This window comes from Vombatus ursinus, unplaced genomic scaffold, assembly GCF_900497805.2.
Source record: "Vombatus ursinus unplaced genomic scaffold, bare-nosed wombat genome assembly UNPS02014799.1, whole genome shotgun sequence".
Taxonomy (NCBI): Eukaryota; Metazoa; Chordata; class Mammalia; order Diprotodontia; family Vombatidae; genus Vombatus; species Vombatus ursinus.
The window spans coordinates 47,529,511-47,549,692 of NW_020954577.1; the positions used below are offsets into that span (position 1 = coordinate 47,529,511).

The 20,182-nt window shown below is 46.7% G+C and overlaps 1 protein-coding gene and 1 long non-coding RNA gene across 3 annotated transcripts in view; one reads left to right on the forward strand and one right to left on the reverse strand.

Moving 5' to 3' along the window:
- Positions 1 to 2,245: 2,245 nt before the first annotated feature.
- Positions 2,246 to 8,649, reverse strand: LOC114050590 (proline-rich protein 15-like). Of its 2 annotated transcripts, none has more exons than XM_027872404.1 (2): positions 8,288 to 8,649; positions 2,246 to 5,127 (listed from the first exon to the last, which is right to left on the reverse strand). In XM_027872404.1, exon 2 carries the CDS (start codon positions 5,020 to 5,022, stop codon positions 4,621 to 4,623), a length of 402 nt encoding a protein of 133 aa, XP_027728205.1. In that variant the 5' UTR covers positions 5,023 to 5,127; positions 8,288 to 8,649; the 3' UTR covers positions 2,246 to 4,620. The 2 variants fall into 2 exon arrangements, with proteins under 2 accessions (XP_027728205.1, XP_027728206.1); XM_027872405.1 differs by lacking the exon at positions 8,288 to 8,649 and adding an exon at positions 5,365 to 5,442.
- Positions 8,650 to 8,822: 173 nt separating this feature from the next.
- LOC114050591 overlaps positions 8,823 to 20,182 on the forward strand; it is an 18,090-nt gene continuing 6,730 nt past the window's right edge. The window contains exon 1 of the long non-coding RNA XR_003570027.1: positions 8,823 to 8,938. This is a non-coding gene — a long non-coding RNA (uncharacterized LOC114050591). The remainder of the gene's footprint in view (positions 8,939 to 20,182) is intronic.

The following is a 20,182-nucleotide window of genomic DNA, read 5'->3' on the forward strand; positions in this document are numbered from 1 at the left end:
GTCTTCTTCCACCTTCCATCCCCCATGCTCCCTGTGATCCAGTGCACTGCCTCTTACTGCTGCTTCCACTCTAGGCTTTTCCACTGACTGAGCCCCATGCTTGGAATGCCCTCCCTCCTCATCTCCACCTCCTGGCTTTGCTCAGGTCTTTGCTAAAGTCCCACTTTTTGCTAGAAGCCCTTCCCAGTTCTCCTTCCTCTGAGATTCGATCCAGTCTATTGCTGTCTTTCTCATTAGATTGTGAACTCCTAGAGAGCCTTTCTTTGTATCACCAGTTCTTAGCCCAGCATCTGGCACATAGTAGGTGCTCAATAAATGCTTGTTGACTGGTTTGAAACAGAAACAGTGGCATCTAGATATCAGCGATGATATCATAGGTGAGTAAAAACACCCAAGTACACACGCAACTACAAGGAGAGTCAGAATCAGATCAACAATGACAGCAAGAAGGCGTTGAGAAAAACAAGGTGACTCGTTAGGTGAGCAGTCCATGGCCCCCATTTTGTAAGAGGCCTTGCAAATTCCAAGCAAGCTCCAGAGGGCAGAGGATTGGTGGGAAAGTAGGAGGTGAACACAGGCAGGACAAGCAGATTCCTCATCATTGTCTGTAATACTATTACAGGATTAGTTCCTATTGATTTCTAGTTTGTGTTCAATCTAGTTTATGTTCTGTGTTAAGCTGTTTTGGACCATCCATCTCGTTGCTTCAAAAATGGAATGCATGCAGTTTCATATCTGGAGAGGGCTAAAAAATCCCAATTGCCCACTTTTTCTTCTTTTTGGCACTTACCTAATTAAAGTCCTGCTGGTTGAGGACAGTTTCTTTCTCTGATTTTCCATCATTCTTTTTGAGCTTTTTTCACAGGGCTGGGTCAAAGTAAAGCAAACTTCCGTGAGGGGGCTGAGATGTAAAAACACATTCCTCTTGCTGTATTGTTATACAGCTGTAAATTATGTTACAAACAAAAGGAGACCAGGATTACTAATAACTATATCTGACTCTCTGTGATTTTATTAGTTTCAATGACTTCTAGAGGAGGAACCTCCCTCCACTAACGAAGATTGCAACTGTTCTGCCATTTAAAGCCCTGGAGAGTGACCTAGGCAAGTCACTCTCCTAGCCAGAGGCAGCTCTGAGTGTCATTAGCAAGGTTTTAAACTCTTTCCAATTAAAAGAGTGAAAGGTGGCATCATCACAGTAGAGTAGATGGAGCTAACCTTTGAGCAGCAACTCCTGGGTTCATGACACATATCGGCTGTGTAACCCTGGGCAAGTCATTTACCTCTTAGAGCTCTAGTCAACTCCCTAAGAGCATAAAGAGAAGGTGATGACCAGCATTGGTGGGGGAAGTTGCCTCACCTGGAAGTTCTCTACGCCATCAAAACCACAGGCTCAGTCCCTTTACTACTATGTCACTTAGCAGTTCACAGACTTGAACACAAGGAAAACTTTGAGCTGGTGGGAACCCAGTGGAATTGGCTCATTTGAAGGAAACTTGGGCAAAATTGTAGTAAGTTCAGGAACATTCCTGATGATCATTTAGTGATATTTAGAGTAAATGATGACAGAAGCAGACGGGTTGTTCCCAGGTCAGGGCTAAGAGGGGATAGGTGCACGTGTGAACAGTCAGTCCTACTATCTGGGGAAGCCAAGAGAAAATGATACAAGCCTCCAGTATGTTGGGTGGATCTCCGGTGCTGAACTTTGGAAAGGATATGGATGAAAGTCTTGCTGGAGGAGCAGGAATGGATGTGCATGGTCGGTGGAAGCTCTCAAATGAAAGAGACCACAGACAGATTTGGGGCATTTGAGAAGAAAACAATGGTGACCTTCAAAACACATTTTAAGGTTTTCAGAATACATTATATATCCTATCATTCGATCCATAGATATAAGGTCTATGCTGTAAGTATTAATAGCATCCCTTATTTTACAGATAAGGAAATTGAGGGCTCAGAGAGGCTAAGTGATTTGTCCATGGGCACAGAGCCAGTTTCAGACACACTCCTTCCATGATACCATAAAGCCCCAATATTAACATATGGAACATTTTTCATTTCATTTCTAAGTTACATAGTTTTTGATTTGGGTTTTTTTTTTTAATGAGTACATTTCTAACTTACTATTTTCCTTTCACTCCCCTCCCTTTTTGTAGTACTTTATTTTTTCCAATTACATGTAATGACAATTTTTAACATTCATTTGCAAAAGAAAATTGAATTCCAAATTCTCTCTCCTCCCCTCCCTAAAATGATAAGCAATTTGATACAGTCCATATATGTGCAATCATGTAAACGTATTTCCATATTAGTCATGCTGTGAGAGAATACTGTTTTCCTAAACAGTCCTTGCAGGTAGTATTTCAGATCATTAAATATTTCTTCTGAAAATAGTTACTCTCATCATTTTAATTTTCTACTGACATTTTGGGTTGAGGTTTTAAAGTATGTGATGCTGACTCTCCAGACCTCTCCCCAGACAACCTCAATTCTATCACCAATTAAAATTCCTCCAAATGACCTGACAGACCTCCTCGTTTTCTCTCACGACAATCAGTCCCATCTTTTCTTTTGTCTTCTTTTTGTTAAATTTTTAAAAATATATCCAAAGTCTCCCTCCTCCAAAAAAAAACTACTTTAATTTCTCAGAATGAAAACTGATGCCCAAAAAAAGCGACTTCTTTAAAAAATAATAACTTTACAGACTCAATACTGTATTCTAATGCATATAACTGTTCGCCATCACTCAGATCAACTAGAATTTCCTTTTGAGAGGTGGTTGGTCTGTGGGTATTCACATATAAAACAACATCATCTTTTTGAATTTCCCATGTCTATTCTGTCAGTTTCCTCATGTGAACAACACTGATGGATTCATCTCAGTTCTATCCTTTTCAACTTGGTGTCTTTGGTTCATTTTCTGCTTCAACTCAGATGACAGCCTTCATGTCTGACTACTTCCCCAGTGACCCAATTTAATTTTTAAAATAGACATATATGTATATATAAATATACCCACATATATGTACACACACACACACACACACACACACACACACACACACACACACACACACACACACACACACCCTCAGGTCCCTCCTTCCACCAAATCCAGAGATTTCCTTCAGCTCCTGGCTTATAAATAATGGAAGCCTTGTCGCCAAAGTTAGTATTTCATCTGAGTTTCTCCCTATTTATAAATGCAGTGGGCTGGGGAAAGAAAGGTTCCCTCGGCCTCTTCCTGTTACAATAACTCTATTGTCATTCCCTGAAAGCAGGGGGGATTCGCTTACTCTTTCTTGAAGAGCACGGTCAAAGCAAATAGGTACGTTGTTGCGGCAAAGCTTCACCTGTTGCTTCTCATACTAAACAAAAGCATGCTTCAGCATACAGAAATCATCTGAAGCAAAGAAGCAGAACAAAAATTCTCCATTGCCCAAATGTAAAAGGTACTGTCCATCTGTTGGAAACAATTTCTCTCTCTACATCATTGTCAGTCTTTCAAAGTTTGCCTGCTTATGGAGGATGAAAAGGTTGGGTTACTAGCAACGGGAAATACAATACTCCCGGAAAAATGCTACCAAATAAAAGGTGAGTTTGGGGATCATGGCTTAGCTCTCCCTTTCTCCATTCCTCCAGAATTTGATTTGCAAATCATTCCACATTTACAGCTTTTGCCCCTGCTGTCTCTGGAAAGGGTTCTTCTAGTTAGAGCCTTATAGCTGTAATATATCTGGCAAATGATTAACTCTCTGTTCCCAAGACTTTCCTGTTTTAAGTTGGATGAGTTTCGTGATGGGGGGGGGGGGGGAGAAAGACAGAAACAGGAGTCACCCTAAAAGTCTGACTCTGCAAGCCGCTTTTAATGGTCCACACTAAAAAGAGGCATTCTTGTTTGGTGCTGCAGGATGGAAAGAAATCCAGACTGCCAAAATCACAGATTTAGAGCTGGCAGAGGACTCAGGGGTCATCCGGTCTGACCCACTCTCTTTACTGAGGAGGAGGAGGAGGAGGAGGAAAGGCCTACAGGCTCTTGACTTACTCAAGGTCACGCAGATGGAAGAACCCAGATGCAAAGCCAAGATCTGGCTTCCAGATTCCTCGATTTCCACTCCCCTGCCCTGCTTAAAAACCTTCTCGGTAGGCGTGGTTCTAAGCACACTGGTACCACCGTGGGCTGCTACTGACACTTTTAAAGTGCCTTTCCCATACAGGAAATACTGTCCTGGCACTTTGTAGAGAGAAGGTTCTGAATCACAATGGAAACTCCTCTTTGGTGGAGCTAAGTTTGAGAAGGCACTCTTCTCCTCCTCCCCCAAATAAAAAAGGGGGTGGTTGTGGAGGAAGGAACCCGTGAGTCTTTTGAAAAATAATTGTATTAAATAAACGCCAAATAGCAGGTGGTTTCTCTTAAAAGTCGATGCCTCATTGAGTCCTAAAATACCGAGAACTCCACGGTCCCTTCCATCGACAGGGTAATGAGGGCTCCCAGGGCATAATGTGGATATTAAGTTCAGATTGGGGGAGGGGGAGCAGAGCCGGTGGAGCTCCTGTCCCGCTGTACCTCCGGGCTCTCCCAAGATCTGGAGTCTGGAGGGCAGCGCCGGGGCGCCTGGGCTACTGCCTCTCATCGTGAGCGGCGCAGGGAAATTCCGAGTCCTCCTGGGGCTTGGTCCCGTCCGGGAGCAGGGTGGCCCGCACCTTCCTCTTCTCTTTGAACCTGCCGGAGCGCGAGATCTTCAGGTTGCGGCGGCTGCCGCCTGATTTCTCCTCGCCCGAACGATCGAGCCTGGTGTCGGCGGCGCCCGGGAGGCCGGGGTGCTGGCAGTCCGGGCTGGGCGGAGAGGGCTCCCTGGGGCCCCGCTGCGGGCCTGCAGGGGACGGAGGCTGCGCCCCTCCACTCCCGCCCCCACTACTGTCCTTGCCTTTCTTCCTGCTGCTGTTGGTGAATGATTTCCACCAGGGAGTGGAGCTGCTGCTGCTGCTGCCGCCGCTGCCCGGGCCGCTGCTGTCAGCCATGGCCGCTGTCCCGCTCCTGGGTCCCGGGAGGCCAAGGCCAGGTGCCTACTTACTTCTCCTCTTGTCCACTCCTGCCCCCTCCCAGCTGGAGCCGGGGGCGTTGCCCTGTGGAGGGAGAGGTAGCCAGGCTCAGTGACTCTTCCTTCCTGCCCCCGCCCCTCCCTGACACACCCCCTCCTCGGCTCCCCCCACCCCAATCTGGGCTCCATTCTGCTCTGCACCAGTGCGCCTAATCTCCGGGAGACCGGGAGGGCGGGAATGAGGGGTGCAGGCAGGCCAGGGGATATGAGTTCCGCGAAAGAACCTGAAACCAAATTCATCCTCCCCCCCAACCCCTCGTACCTGGAAACACGATCAGCTGAGCGCCCCCTGTCCCCCACAAGTCTAGGGTCGCCTGCTCTCCTCTGAGCTCGCAAACTGTCCCTGGGGGCCTCTGGGCTCGCAGAGGTGTGACCGCACCACCAGGTGGAGACTGCCTCCCAGGAGATCAGCCTCCAAAGGGCGGGTTAAACATGTGGTTTACCGAAAGGGGAATTCGGGGCTGAGGGGTGGAGTGGGGGTCAGGGCTCCGAAGAACTGGAGGAAAGCTTCCCGTCACTTGGATTAACAAGGTCCCTGGGAGTTCAAGGGAGTGGGGGTGGGGGAGAAACCAGACAGGTCTGTCCACTCAGCATGGGCAGACTTTGCACTACCCCTTGTGAGATGAAGGCTCTGGAGGCCTTTCCATGAGAAACAGGTGTTTAACCAAGCTTGGCCCAGGCCTCCCTGGTCCGGTGAAGGATGACAAATTGGAGGGGGCGGGGCAGGACTTTCAAACATTGCAGATTTTAGTTTTCTGGCCCATAGATAATAAGAGACTGCAATTTATACCCAAGTAAAAATATGAGGGCACTAGGCTCTAGTTTTTAAGAGACTAGGAACTCTTTTGCCCTATCTACAAAGGCTTTTGTACCCAGACTACTTGGCTCTGGGAAGAGGCCTGTCCCTGTCCCTCTCCCCCTCCCCCCTCCTCCCCTTTTTCCCTTGGCTATGTGGCTAACCTGCTACATTCTCTCACAGTCGGCACAAGGGGGCTTCAGAGTGTAGCCGAGCAGCCGAGAGTGGGGTAGACCCTGAGACACTATATTGTAGCCCGGTCTGTTATTGTGGGTTGGGCTCAGTCACTTATCTCTGTCCCCACAGGCGAGATAGTGGCAGAATGGGAAGGGCCCCTGGATGCAGCATCTGTGCACTGACTTGGTTTTGAATGGAAGCTCTCCCACTTAGGATCTGGAATGGCCCTTAGGGTTCATCTAATCCTAGTGGCTCAGGCAGGTTGAGGGACTTGGCCAAAGTTACATTAGTAGAAAGCAGGGGTGGGATTGGGGGCAGAGTCAGAAGCTTCCTTCCCCGGGATTATTGCTTGGTCAGCATCAGGCCTTGGGCAAATCCCTGGATCCCATCCTTCCTCAGGGGGTTGGACTAGATCAGGGGCTAAACTGGGATCTGTAAACTCGTTGTAAAATAATATTTTGATAATTACTTTTTCAATATAGTTAGGTTTCTTTTACAATCTTATTTTATTTCATGCATTTACAAACATTACTCTGAGATAACATCCATAGACTTCACCGGATTGTCAAAGGGGAGCATGAAGCACGCACACACACAAACACTAAGAACTCTTGGGAAGACAGTTTCTAAGGCCCCTGTAGCTCTACATCTATGATCAGTAAAATGAGAGTGTTTCTCCCCAATAGAAGCACTCCAGCATCTGGCTGTACAATCTTAAATTGCGTACCATGTGTTTAAAAAAATGCATCATAATTCTCAGACTTTAGATTTGTGAGTAGTCTTGAATGAAAGATGCTGAAAAGAAGAGGGAGGGGGGAGGGGGAAAGAGGGAGACAGACAGAGAGAGAGAGAGAGAGAGAGAGAGAGAGATCGGAAAAGAGACTGCCCAATTAAAGAACTTCAAACCTGTAACTAGGCTTGTTTCAATTCAGTCTTGATCTTAAGGGACATAAATGCCTCCTTTAGGAATGAAAGCAAGAGAGCCCCCCATTTAACTCTGGAGGTAAACAGTGATTACTCAGTGTTTTAACGTTCTCCTAAGGCAGCCTCCAGTTGTAGCACAAAGAGTAGGGGGCTTGGAACTCAGTTACAGCTGACTTCTGACCCATCATCCTTGTGTGCAGCCCTTTCTGACCAAAGATAAGTCACTTGCCCTCTGAATCTGCTCTCTGCTGGTGAGTGTTCTACCTCAATCTTGGGGGATGTTGTGAGGAAGCACTCTCTATAGAAATGTGACCTGTTATTATGAGGACTTTACACAGCTGATTTGTTCAGATCTCTGGTGCTCCAAGTGGGGCAGTGACAGTGATTTTTTTTCCAAAAATTTCTTTTTTTATAGGATACTTTTTAGAGTCAAAAGGGATCTCAGAGACCATTCAGTCCAAATCCCTCATTTCATCGATGAAGGAACCAGGGAGGTTCCCTGTGAGCTGCTCACAGACATACAGATATTAAGCATAAGGGATAGTATTGAAGCCCCAGTCCTCAGATAACCAGAACCAGTGGTCTTTCTACAATATCAGAAGCCCCTGGCATGTATTGGAAAGAGCCCTGACCTGAAATAGTTTCCAGCCCAGATAGGTCTACCAACTTTTTAGCTGGAACACTGGGGCAAGTCACAACTTCTCCAAATCTAGGAACATGAAGATAAAAGTCACAGGCTACCTTTGTGGACTTTGGAGGACTGTTGGGAGTTTTGTGAATTTCAAAGGGCTGGCCGCTAGAGAATCCAAACTTTGCTTGAGGAAACAAATCCCTTCTTTTGTCTAGGACAGGTCTGGGTTTTTCTCAGGCTGGCTGGATGAGAGACATCGTACTGTTCTTCTCCAGCTGGTCGGCACCTGTTACAGGGCCAGTACCCAGGAGGGCCACCTGCAGCTAAAATTGCCAAAACGCAGGTTCTTTCCCACTTCTAAGCCATATAAGCTTGTGGCCGGAGGCCACAAGGCCAGGTTCTTCCATCCTCTGTTCTCCGAAAACTGGCAGAAAGGCCGCAGCTGCCGGTCCGGGAACTGGCTGCTCTTCACACACTTATCTTGGGGGCGTGTAAGGCCAGGCCAGCGAGCAAAAGTCTTCTGACAACTAAGGGGCTGTTTGAAAAGGCGCTGGAGCAGCCAGACAGCCTGGGGCTGGCTTGCTCTTCCCAGAGTAAAAGCTCTCTCCCTCCCTTCCCGGCCCCCACCCTAAACCCCCACCTTCGGCTGATTCTCACCTGCTCTGGCTTCCTTTTCAGGGAAGAGCGGAGCGGAGAAGAAAGGGGCGCTCAGATGGGCTTCGGTCCTGAGGCGGAGTTGGGGATAGCTGAGGAGAGAGTGTGGCTGCCCTGCGCTTACTCCACTATGGCAGGAGAAGGTAGGGGGCAGTAGCCTTTCTCCGGCAGGTGTCCTGGCGCCAGGGGATGCTCCGTAGAAGGCACAGGGTTTCGGGATCCCATCCCCTCGCAGTAGGTGCCACCGGCCGCCAGTTCCCCCACAGGGAGGGAGATGGGTGGGTGGGGCAGCTGCGGAACTGCTTTCCCACGAGCTTAAGTATCTACAGCTCAGCCAGCTAGTGAGCTACCTCCGCTTGGGTCCCTCGGAGGCTCCTGGATGACCTTGGCCCCAGGGAGCTTGGCGCGCGCGCGCGGCTAGCCCCGCCAGGAGGAGGAGGAGGAGGAGGAGGAGGAGGAGGAGAAGGAGGAGGAGGAGGAGGAGACGGGCTACTCCCTTGGCGTTGAGGGGAGGGCGGGGTCCCCCGCTCCCGGGGCTTCAGGCATTGTCTGTCCTCCGCCTCCCTCCCGGGGCCAGGAGTGTCAAGGGGCCTGGCTCGGGGCGGCTGCAGAGGCGGCTGTGGACGTTCTCGGGGTTCAAGACTTCAGGTGAAGGTGAGAACTTGGCGCTGCCGCTTTCTGGCCGCCCGGATTGGGCCGAGGTGGCGCCAGCCAAGGGGGTTTGATTGGAGCTGCGGGCGCCGAGAGTCCGGGAGGAGGCGGGCTAGCAGACTGGCACACCTGGGCGGGAGTGAGGGGGCTGACAGGCACACCTGGGGGGTGGGGGAGCTGACGGGTAGCTGATGGGAGGGGGTAAGGGGGGGGGGGGGGGGGGGGTGAGCAAGTGCTCGGGGTGACCGAGATTCGGAGGCAGAGAGAGGCAGAGGAGAGAGGAGCAGGACGTCAGTTCACTCTCACCAGCCCCATCTTTGCAAAACTTCTGTTCTCCTAGTGTGCGGAGCCCCGGGACTTGGAGCCAGGAGTACCAAGGCACGTTAGCTGTGTCACCCTGAACAAATTCCTTAATTTCTTGAATCTCGTGTTCATTTTTAAAACGAGGAGATAAAGGACCTGCTCTACCTCCCTCACAGGACTGACGTGAGGTTCCTCTGAAATGGCGTGTGTCCGAAAAGCCCTTTGCAGACCTTTAAAGGCCGATGGAGGTGTCAGCCCTTGATTTTGGGGGGCGGCGGCGAGATTTTTTATTTCACCCGGATAAACAGGGGCTGCCGAAGAAAACGCCCTCTTCCTTTTGTCCCTCTGCTCGGCAAAGTAGAGCTATAGAGTTTCCTGAGACACTGAGTGTGTAAATGACCTGGCTGGGGTCACACAATCTGTATCAGAGGCAGTCCTTGAACTCAGATCTCCCTCACTTTCCAGCTAAGATGCCTGGAGCATGGCCCTTGCTGCCTCGTCGTCTTCCTTTTGGTAATAGATTATGTTAACTTGTTATTTGGCTAATAAGTGACACCCACTGTTGTCGTTGGGCCGCTGCTCTCCTTGCCTACCAGCTCTGCAGAGCCCTTTGCTTCTCTAGAGTTGGGGAGTCCCAAATAAAGTGTTCTTTGGGGCAAAGGGTTTTCAGCTTCCAGGTTCATCTGAAATGTTATCCTCAGGAGACTCAAGAAATTTAGCAACCCAGGAGTTAGGGTAATGAAATTCCCTTCTCCCCAAATTAGGAGTAGGAGAGAAATGTGACTCTTGGAAGGTTTAGATCTGTAGGTACAGGGAGATGTACATAGGAATGTTTCATACGGCCATGGATTTAGAGGCCAAGCTCTGATGGAGGCAGGAGCAAGCCAAAAGCCTCCTCCATCTCCTCCTTTGCTTTTTGCCCCTACTTCCTAGCAGTTGTTTCTCAGTATTTCAAGGAGGCCCACCTACGGGCCCAGCTACATACGCTGGGCTAGTCTTTTAAGGGGAGGGAAAGCTTGTGCTTTCTTGTCACTAAAAGCATAAAAATGCCCAGCCTAGGGAGACTTTGGATCTGAACTTTTAGCAGAACCCCTGTTGCCCCCAGGGAATGATGTGTCCATTTGTCATGGTGACTGTGGAGGGGGAGGAGATTAGTTTTGTATCCCCCCTTCAAATTTAAAAGTGCATGTTTTTTACCACATTCTATGGTCCCTGAGGACCTCATTATGTTTTAACTCCCGAGCCTGAATGGCCAGACAGGGACCAGCAGGTGGGAACTTTCTCCACCAATATAGGTCAACTTCTCCCTAACAAAAACATCATAACTGGCTTGATGTGATACTTTAAGGTTCAAAAAACCATTTATTTCCATGACCTCATTAGGACCTCACACAAACCCTGACTGACAGGTACTGTGGATGTTTTTATCCTTATTTGACAGCTAAAGAAACAGGCTGAAAGGTAAAGTAATTCACTAACTTGCCAATAGGCACACAGCTAGTAAATGTCAAAGGCAGCATTTGAACCCAGGTCTTCCTGACTCTGCTATACCATGCTGCTGCTTATATATGTGCATAGAGGAGCATATCTTACAAGCTAGAAGAGTTTGGCATCTGCCTGTCAATGGGTCTCTGGATTTGTGGATACATTGATATGAATACTCTTTTCAGTTGTGCTGATCACTACCTTCTCATTGTGACAATGTCTTTCCATTCATCCTCCGAAGACAAGCTACCTCATGCACTGCCTATTCTTCCCCAGCCTCTCTGCTGATCTCCAGTCTCACAACTCCAACTGCCTTTCAGACCCCTTAAACTCAGAGTCCAACACTCCAACCCAGTCCAACACAGAACTCATCATCTTTCTCCCTAAACCCTTCGCTGCCCCTCCTAACTTTCCTATTACTGTCAAGGGCACCGTGAACCTCCTAGGCCCTTAGGCTCACAACCTTCCTCACTGTCTCTCACTCCCCATAGCCAATCTGTTCCCAAAGTCTATCGATTTCACCTTTGTAACGTCTCTCTCTTATGCCCTCTTCTCTCCTCTGACACTACCTCATCACCTCATGCCTGGACTATTGAAATAGTGGTGGGTCTGCCTGCCTTAAGTCTCTCACTTCTCCAATCCACCCTCCCTCCATTGAGCCACCAAAGGGATTTTCCTAAAGTACAGGTCTGATCATGTCACCCCTTACTCAGTAAACCCCAATGACTCCCTATTGCCTCTGGAATCAAATACAAGATGCTCAGTTTGACTTTCAAAGTCCTTTACAACCTAGCCCCCCCCCCCCCCTTCCCATCCCCCCCCCCCCACCGTGTCTCTGGCCTCCTTGCTCTTCCTCAAATAACACCCTCCATCTCTTGGCTCTGGGCATTCTCTGTGGCCGTCCCCCATTCCTGGTACACTCTCCCTCCTCATCTCTGCCTCCTGGCTTCCCTGACTTCTTTTAAATCCCAATAAAAATCCCATCTTCTCCACTAAGCCTTTCCCAACCCCTCTTAATTCCAGTGCCTTCTTTCTCTTATTTCCTATTTACCCCGAACATGGCTTGTTCACACATAATTGTTTATGTGCTGTCTCCCCCATTAGATTGTAAGCTCTTCTAGAACAGAGACTTTCTTTTGCCTCTTTTTGTATCCCGGGTGCTTAGCACAGTGCCTGGCACATAGTAGGCACTTATTAAATGTTTATTGACTGCCTGATTAGCTTCTGCTAGGTCTGTTACCATTATGTAGGTGCTGGTGTTGTGCGTTTATCTTTTTGTTCTTACAACATGATGGATTCCCCTCTTTTCTCATCACACATTTTCTTCCTAGGGGAAATCCTTTTTCTCACTTCCTTTGGTGCAGGTCAGTGCCAGCTTTAGGTTACAAACCATTTTCTAGATTTTGGACATGACCTGCTTCCATCAGGCAGAGCGTCACAAATGCATTTTTTCAAACAGGATTCTCCTCTCTGCGTCAGTAACTCTACAGAGGGGACCTACCATAGCATTGCCTAACTCTGCTGCACTGGAGACAAATAAGAGAAACGCAACTCTTGCTGCACTGTTTTTTGTGAATTATAGAGCACACAAGAAGTAGTGATGGATGAAAACTTAAAAGGTGTCGGTATGGTTCTGTCCTCAAGGAAAAGAGGAAGGAAATAATTCTTGTACCGTGTTTGACCTAAGTCTATCTTTAAAATCAAATTACTTCAGTGTCCCGGAGTATCTGTTGACCATTATGTTTGACTCTACCCCAGGCTGTCTTTTCACTTTGGACACAGGTAGTCAAGGTCCCCCTTCAAGCATTGTCCTAATTCCACCTCTGAGAATCTCCACAGCAGCGTCCTGGTCCTGGACAGCCTGCTCCAGGCTCTTTGCCTGCCTTCTCCCATTTTTACCTCCTTCATGAAGCATTTCTAAGCTTTAGGTCAGTTGATCTCTCTGTCTACCCTTCCTAACCTGGACACAAACTTTTCAGATATTTTGCCTTTATTTCCCATCAGCAATCTTCCTCTCCCCTCCTTCCCCCACCCCCAACTTTTGAAATGCATTTGTGAGTCAGCAATGGGACATGACAGCTGGAAAAACACATTTAATATTGGGTTGTACTTAAAAAGGGATTAGAGAAGGAATGATTTTGTTCTGCTCTACTGTAGTCTACCTCCTCCCTAGGAGACCTTGGCCAAGTCTCTTTGTACCACAGTTTCCTTGGGGGTCTCTTTTAGTTCTAACTCTGTATTCCTATGTACACATCTGGAATGTTTGGTTTAGTTTTAGGAAGCATTTCTATCTTTCGAGGAAGGATTTGACAAGCTGGAGAGTTCAGAGAAGTGTGCCCAGAGTTGTGAAACGCCATGTTGAAATGGGCTGCAGGAAGTGGGGATGTTCAACTTCAAAAAGAGAAGATGAGGAGGTGGGCATGGTAGCTGCCTTCAAGTGCTCAAAGGGGATCCCAATGGTGAGGAATTAGACATTTTTGTTCTGACCTTGGAGAACAGGACTAAAGTGGCTAATTTAGACTTGATCCAAAGCAAACTTCCTTAAATCCAGAGCCATCCCAAGGTGCAGTGGTCTGCCTCAGGAGGCGGTGGGCTCCTCCCTCACTGGACGACTTCAAACAAAGACTGAATGACTGCTTTCCCAGGATACTGTAGAGGGCATTCCTAGCCAAATTGGCGATGGGTTGAATTAGAGTTCCCCTTCCAACTTGAAGATGTTGGGATTCTAGGGATTCTAGGATTCTGACTCCGATTAAGAATAACTGAAGATGTCTATGGGAACTTGGGGTGTTCTATAGTAAACACTTGTGGTATTCCCTCACAACATGCTCTGCTATGCAGCAAAACAATATATCGTGTCTGAGACAGTGGAGGTCAGACAACAACAAGCACTTATTAAGTGCTTACTGTGTGCCAAGCACTGTGCTAAGCACTGGAATGTTTGTCTTTTGTTAAAATTCTTCCATTGGAATATTCTTTAACAAAATGAAATTTAGTAGGCTCTGATAAAAAGTATCAATCCAATTATAATTTATATGTAAACTAAAAATAAAGTCATTTCCCTTCCAATTTTATTTATTAACTCTAGATAGCTATTTCATGTGAACAAAAAAATGTTTAGAATACCCAGAGGGTCAGCAAAAAGTTTTTTTTTTTTTTTTTACACCAGAGTCATAGGCATTTTTACAACTTCTTTCAGGGGTGGATCCATCTAGAAATGTCTTCCTCAAGCCTTCGGACTGAGCACTGGACACTTAATCTGTTTAGCATAATGAAGTTGGATTTGCAGAGGGTCACTGGGTCATATTTTCCTTTTATTTTAATGGTACCTGCAATGTGGTCATTCTCTAGAATGGGAAAGAAGATCTGTACAAAATCAGAAGTAGATGGAGGTGCATACCTAGCATCTCCCCAACCACAGAGTGAGAGTGAGAAGTCAGTCCTCCATGTAACTGACAAGACGCCATCTTGTCCAGTGGGGCTTCCTTCAGGTCAAGCTGTTCTATTACATCTAGTAGGGAAGGCTCTGGCTCCAACAGTTTAACCAGGAAATTGTAACACTTGAGGATTGAGGAACTGGTGGCAGGTACTAACCTCATCCCATAAGGCCAAACACCTGGAGTGGAAAGTAGCATTGGTTCTGACACTGCCCAGTCGACCCAACTCTCACACTGGGAACTTCATGCACTGATGATAAATGTACTCACTCAATTCTGCCACTAGTCTAGAGAAATCTTTGTTCTTAACACAACACAAACTGTGTATAGTTCTAACAGCTTTTAAGGCAGACTCTAACTCCTCTTTATTGGTGCTCACTCTCTGTTTTTTTTCATAGAGGAATTTTCATTAGGAAACCTAATTACAGGTAAATCAAATTGCTTATTAAATGCGTAAATTCAAAGCATTACTAAGAGACTATGTACCTTATGAAACTATTGTCCTAGGGGTGAAAGAGACTAAAAATACACTTGTTTATGAGAGACAGTGTGAAATAGAGGATGAAAGACTGGCCCTATGGGATAGTAGAAAGAGCTTGGTCTTTGGGGTCAAGGACCTGGGTTCAAATCCTGCCTGTGATCCTTATTACCTATGTGGCCTTGGGCAAGTCACTTAACCTTGATGGGCTTCAGTTTCCTCAGTTATAAAATTAAGGGGTGGGGGTGTAGACTAGATGGTTTCTCAGGTTCCTTCCAGCTTTAAAGCAATGATCTTATGTGTGTTCAGGCCCCACTCCTGATATACTCTGACCATGTGGCCCCAGGCAAATCACTAAACCTCTCAGTGCTTAAGGAGACTTTTTAATACTGTAAGTTGCAGAGAAAGTAAGGACCTGACAGAAAAATGGGAAAAGGACCCACATGTACAAAAATATTTATAGCAGCTCTTTCTGTGGTGGCCAAGAATTGGAAATTGAGGGGATGCCCATCAATTGGGGAATGGCTGAACAAGTTGTAGTTTATGAATGTAGTGGAATACTATTGTGCTGTGAGAAATGATGAACAGGCAGACTTCAGGAAAACCTGGAAAGACTTGTATGGACTGATGCTGAGTGAAGTGGGCAGAACCAGGAGAACACTGTATACTGTAACAGCCACGTTATGAGATGACTAACTGTGATAGATTTAACCCTTCTTAGCAATGCAAGGATCTAAGACATCTCTAAAAGTCTCATGATGGAAAATGCTATCTACATCCAGAGAAAGAGCTATGGAGTTTGAATGCAAATGGAAGCATACTATTTGCTCTTTTTTTTTTCTTCTGCTTTGTGTTGTTTCCTCTTCCTTGTGGTTCCTCCTATTGGTTCTAATTCTTTTTTACAACACGACTAATGTGAAAATATGTTTAATAAGAGTGTATATGTAGAGCCTATATCAAATTTTGTGCCATCTTGGGGAGGGAGGTGGAGAGGGAGGGGGAGAAAAATTTAAAACTCAAAAGTTTATGGAAGTGAGTGTCAAAAACTAAAAATTAATCAATTAATTAAAAAAAGAAAAGAGCATAGGAACCTGAAAAGGTAGAGGGAGTTTTCTCCCCATTCTGCAGGTTCTGTTCTAGGTTCTCATCAGCTCATACTGGGACTATTACATTAGTCTTCTAGCTTATCTCCCTGTCTCAAGTATTTCCCCAGCCTAGCTCATCCTCTACTCAGCTGCCAATGTGATTGTCCTAACTCAAAGGTGTGACCATTCACTCCCTCCTCGGTAAACTCCAGTGGCTGCCTGTTCCCTCCAGGATAAGATATGTAATCATCTCTGGCATGAGAGCTCTTCATCCCAGCTCCTTTTCCTTCCTACCCTTTTCTTCCCTCCATATACTCTATGATCTAATGACACTATTCTTCTCACTGTGCTTCACACAAGATACACCATCTCCCAACTGTGGCCTTTTTTTTTGGCTGTCCTCCAGACTTTGAATGGTTGTTCTTTTCACCTCAACCTCTCTGACTTCTTTCATGACTTTGCTCAAACCGCACATTCTGCAGTAGAACTCCCCTGTCCCTGGCAATGCCCTTCCCCCCACCCCTGCCCCAAATCTTCTCTAAGAGATGACCTCCTATTTACACTGTCTACATCTTGTATGTGCACAGTTGTGTGCATGTCACCTCCCATGTTAGACTGTGAAACTCCTGAGGGCAGAGACTGTTTTTGCTTTTCTTGTTCTCTTAGCACCCAACATAAAAAGTACTCAATAAATTCTTGTTGACTGACTAATCCCCTACAGACTATATAGATACATGCATGGATATGATGAGATCTTAGAACACCTCACTCTCCAAAGGATCAGGGGGCAAGTGACCAGAAGGTCAATGAACAGAATCATGATGGGTGAAAGTTGGCTCTGTCATCTTTGCAATAATGGTCTACTTACAGAAAATGGAGAAAATATTATCGTTAAAGGCATGTGTGATTGGAAAAATAGGAGGCTCAGCCATGGAGTAAAAAGATGGAATCACAAATGGGAAACCTAAGTGTTGGAGGAATTGCCATGAAGTGTAAAAAAAGATCTAGGCTTTATCAGACAGGAGAAACACTACCCTACCTGATCTGTAGCTGACCGAGAAATTCTTTAACCATACGCGCTCCAAAATGGTCATGGATTCTCTTCTTGAAGATATCAGGTGAGGGGAATTCCCTTCCTCCTAGGGCATCCCTCTGTGGAGAAGCTATAGGAGAACATGTCGATGAGAAGTCATGGATGGCTCGCACTCCATGTCCACGTGGATGCCCACACAGAGCCATTGAATCCTTGCATATATGCCATTCCTGGGGAGGCACCATCTGATCATCTGGTGGAAATCGGCTCTGAGAATGCACATCCCACGTAACTTGGTGAGGGAATAAAGATAAGGAAGCCTGTCAAAGACATCAAGTTCCCCTGAGACCGAGTTCCCAAGCCTGCAGAGAATGGCCTCTCTGGAAGAGAAGCCTGTGACTCACTGTTATCCTTTGACAGAGAAGAGTTGGTTCTGCTTTGTTCACCAGGTGACCGAAGCCTGAGCTTTTTCTCTGTGGTCTGTAGCCCATGACATCACAGGATGTGCAGAGAGGAGGTGGCTACCTGCTGAGAGGGCCAGGAAGGCAGCCAGAGCAAACCTTCTGGTTTGGTCACCTGGGAGATGCCTGGAGCCCTGCTTCCCCAGTTGGCTAGCTCCTGGTGGTAGGGGGTACCATGTTGTTAGCCACACAGCAGCCTCATGTGGTATCCTATTTTGGGAAAGAGCAATAATAATAATGGCCCAGCATTCTGTGGCCCTTTAAGGTTTACAAAGCATCTTCCTCACAACTACTTACCTCTTCTGAGGGACCTTCACATTTTACAGTTGAGGAAACAGAAGTTAAGTGACTGGGATAAGATCACACAGCTGGTAGATGGTAGAACTCTTGAACCTTGTGTCTTCTGACTTAAAGACCAGAATGACAGAATCACAGGATTTGGTACCTGGAAGTAACCTCAGTGGACGTCTAGTCTAACTCATCCTCTAAGGAATCCTCAATGAAAAATCCTCCCTAAGTGGTTATCCAGTCTTGGTTTGAAGACTGCCGAGGAAGAGTGAAGCAACCTCTTTCCTACCTCTTGAAGCAACCCTTTCCACTTTGGGCAACTCAAACTGAAAGGAAGTATTTTTGTGACTAACGTGCAACATCAACGATAACAATGCTACTGAACCCTTCTTTATAACCAAACCAATTGCTGTAGCAGCCGCATCTGACAACACATGCACCATTATGCACCTGTAGCCCTCCACTTCTCTGCAGAGAGGGGGAAATGTCTCTCATTACCTGTCCTCTTTGACCAGGAGTTCTCCACCATTTTTGTATCGTGGTCTCCTCTGGCAGTCTGCTGACACCTATGGACCTCGTTCTCAAAAATCATGTTCTTATATAATTGAAAGAAGTACTAAATTTCTGTTGAAGGCTAGCAAAAATAAAGATGAATTATTTTTCCCCATCTAAGCTCATGAACCCCCCTGAAATCTATCCATAGACACCGAGGTAAGAATCCTGTCTTAGACCAAGCTTGGTCACCCTAACTCATCAGTTTATCTGCCCTTTAGAGTTGCTCACCTTCGTGGTATTAGAGTCTGCCTGGAGGCAGTGGGGCAGAGAGGCTAGAATGTGTTGGACAAGGAGTCAGGAAGACCCAGGTCCACTTACTAATGCTATATGAATCACTTTAGCCTCTCTGAGGCTTAGTTGTTCAGTCATTTCAGTCTTGTCCAACTCTCCATGACCTGATTTGGGGTTTTCTTGGCAAAGATACTGGAGTGGTTTGCCATTTCCTTTTCTAGCTCATTTTACAGATGAGGAAACTGAGGCAAACAAGGTTAAGTGACTTGCCCAGGGTCACACAACTAGTAAGTGTCTGAGGCCGGATTTGGACTCAGGAAGATCAGCCTTCTGACTCCAGACCCAGCACTCTATCTGCTGTGTCACCTGGCTGCCCCTGGGGATACTCACTTCACTGTATTAGTTCATAGGAATCTTCCCATGGTTCTCCTTCAGGGTTATCTTCTATTATTTTGAATAAAAATTGGATTCTAAGTAACTAGGGTTAGAATGTAGGCACTCTGAGGCCAAGGACTATTTTTGGCCTTTTTTGTACCTTCAGTGCTTAGCATAGTGCCTGACATACAGTAGGTGCTAAATAAAGACTTGTTGAATGACCAAATCAAAGGAATCCCTCAGAAAAGGAAGGAATCTTAAAAACCACTTGGTTCAGTCCCTTCATTTGACAGATGAGGGAACTGAGTCCCAGAAAGGTTAAGTGATTTGTTCCAAGTCATGAAGTAGTGATTTTGGATTTGGACTCAAGACCACTGATTCCAAATTGAGTTAGCCCCTTTTCCATCATGCCCTGGGTGCCCCACCCCCAAAAAGGGTCAGTGGATTTAAGATAAATTCTCAGAAGGGAAGGTTGGGCTGTGGACTGAGCACAGACTAAGGGAGCAAGGAACCTTAAAAAAATTCACGCTTCATTAAGCCTTCAAATCTTCCTCCACGCTGTGTGTTTCTGAATCAGACCAGTCCAAGAAGGGAAAGAATGAGATCATGTTTGTTTATGCTCTTGTGACCCGAGAGGCATTGTTCCTATTTACTTTATGATTTATTGGTCCAGGTTGGTCCTAAGCGCCTCCTTTTATGTTGTACGAGAAAACTGCCACCGTTGCTTGGGAAGGAGCCGATAGGAGGCGAGGCAATGGACCTGAGGAGAGGTGGGAATGCTTCCAAATGCTTAGATTGAATGCTGTGTGGAGCTCTGGGTTACTGAGTTAAGGAAGGGCTCAGGGATAGACTGAATAAATGCAACCTACAATATCCAGTCCCCTTTTCAGCCATTTGTCATCAACTTCTCTTCCAAAGGCTAGACCTGATAAGGTTAAGTATGGCCTTAGACATTTACTAGCGATGTGACCTTGAGAAAGTCACTTAACAGTTTCTTCAATGAAGTGGGGGTGATCATAGCACTTACCTCAAATGAGATAATATATGTCAAGTACTGGGAAGACCTTGAAAGGCTATTTTGTTGCGGCTACTCCTCCTCCTCCTCCTCCTCCTCCTGCTGCTGCTGCTGCCGCTACTGTACTCCATAGGTCTCCCAACGAGTGGAGCCCTGGGTGAGATCATAGGATGGTAGACAAAGAATTAGAAGGGGACTTTGGGATCAACAATCCACCCTCCTAATTTTACGGATGAGGAAACTCAAGCTCAGAGACGCGCAAAGCCTCGCACAGGTCACCCAGACAATGATGAGCAGAGCCAGGACTTGAAATCAGGTCTTTGGACTCCGAACCCAGCGTTTTTCCATTGCTGGCCTCTAAACCCACTTCCTATTGTGAGAGCCCTTTCACTGCTGGGACTTTCCTGACTCGGCCTCCGCGTCACTGCGTTCAGACCTTGTCTCCCAGAGTGACCTTGTCGTCGAACCCTCTCGACCTCGGGCTCCCAGCCCCGGCCCGTG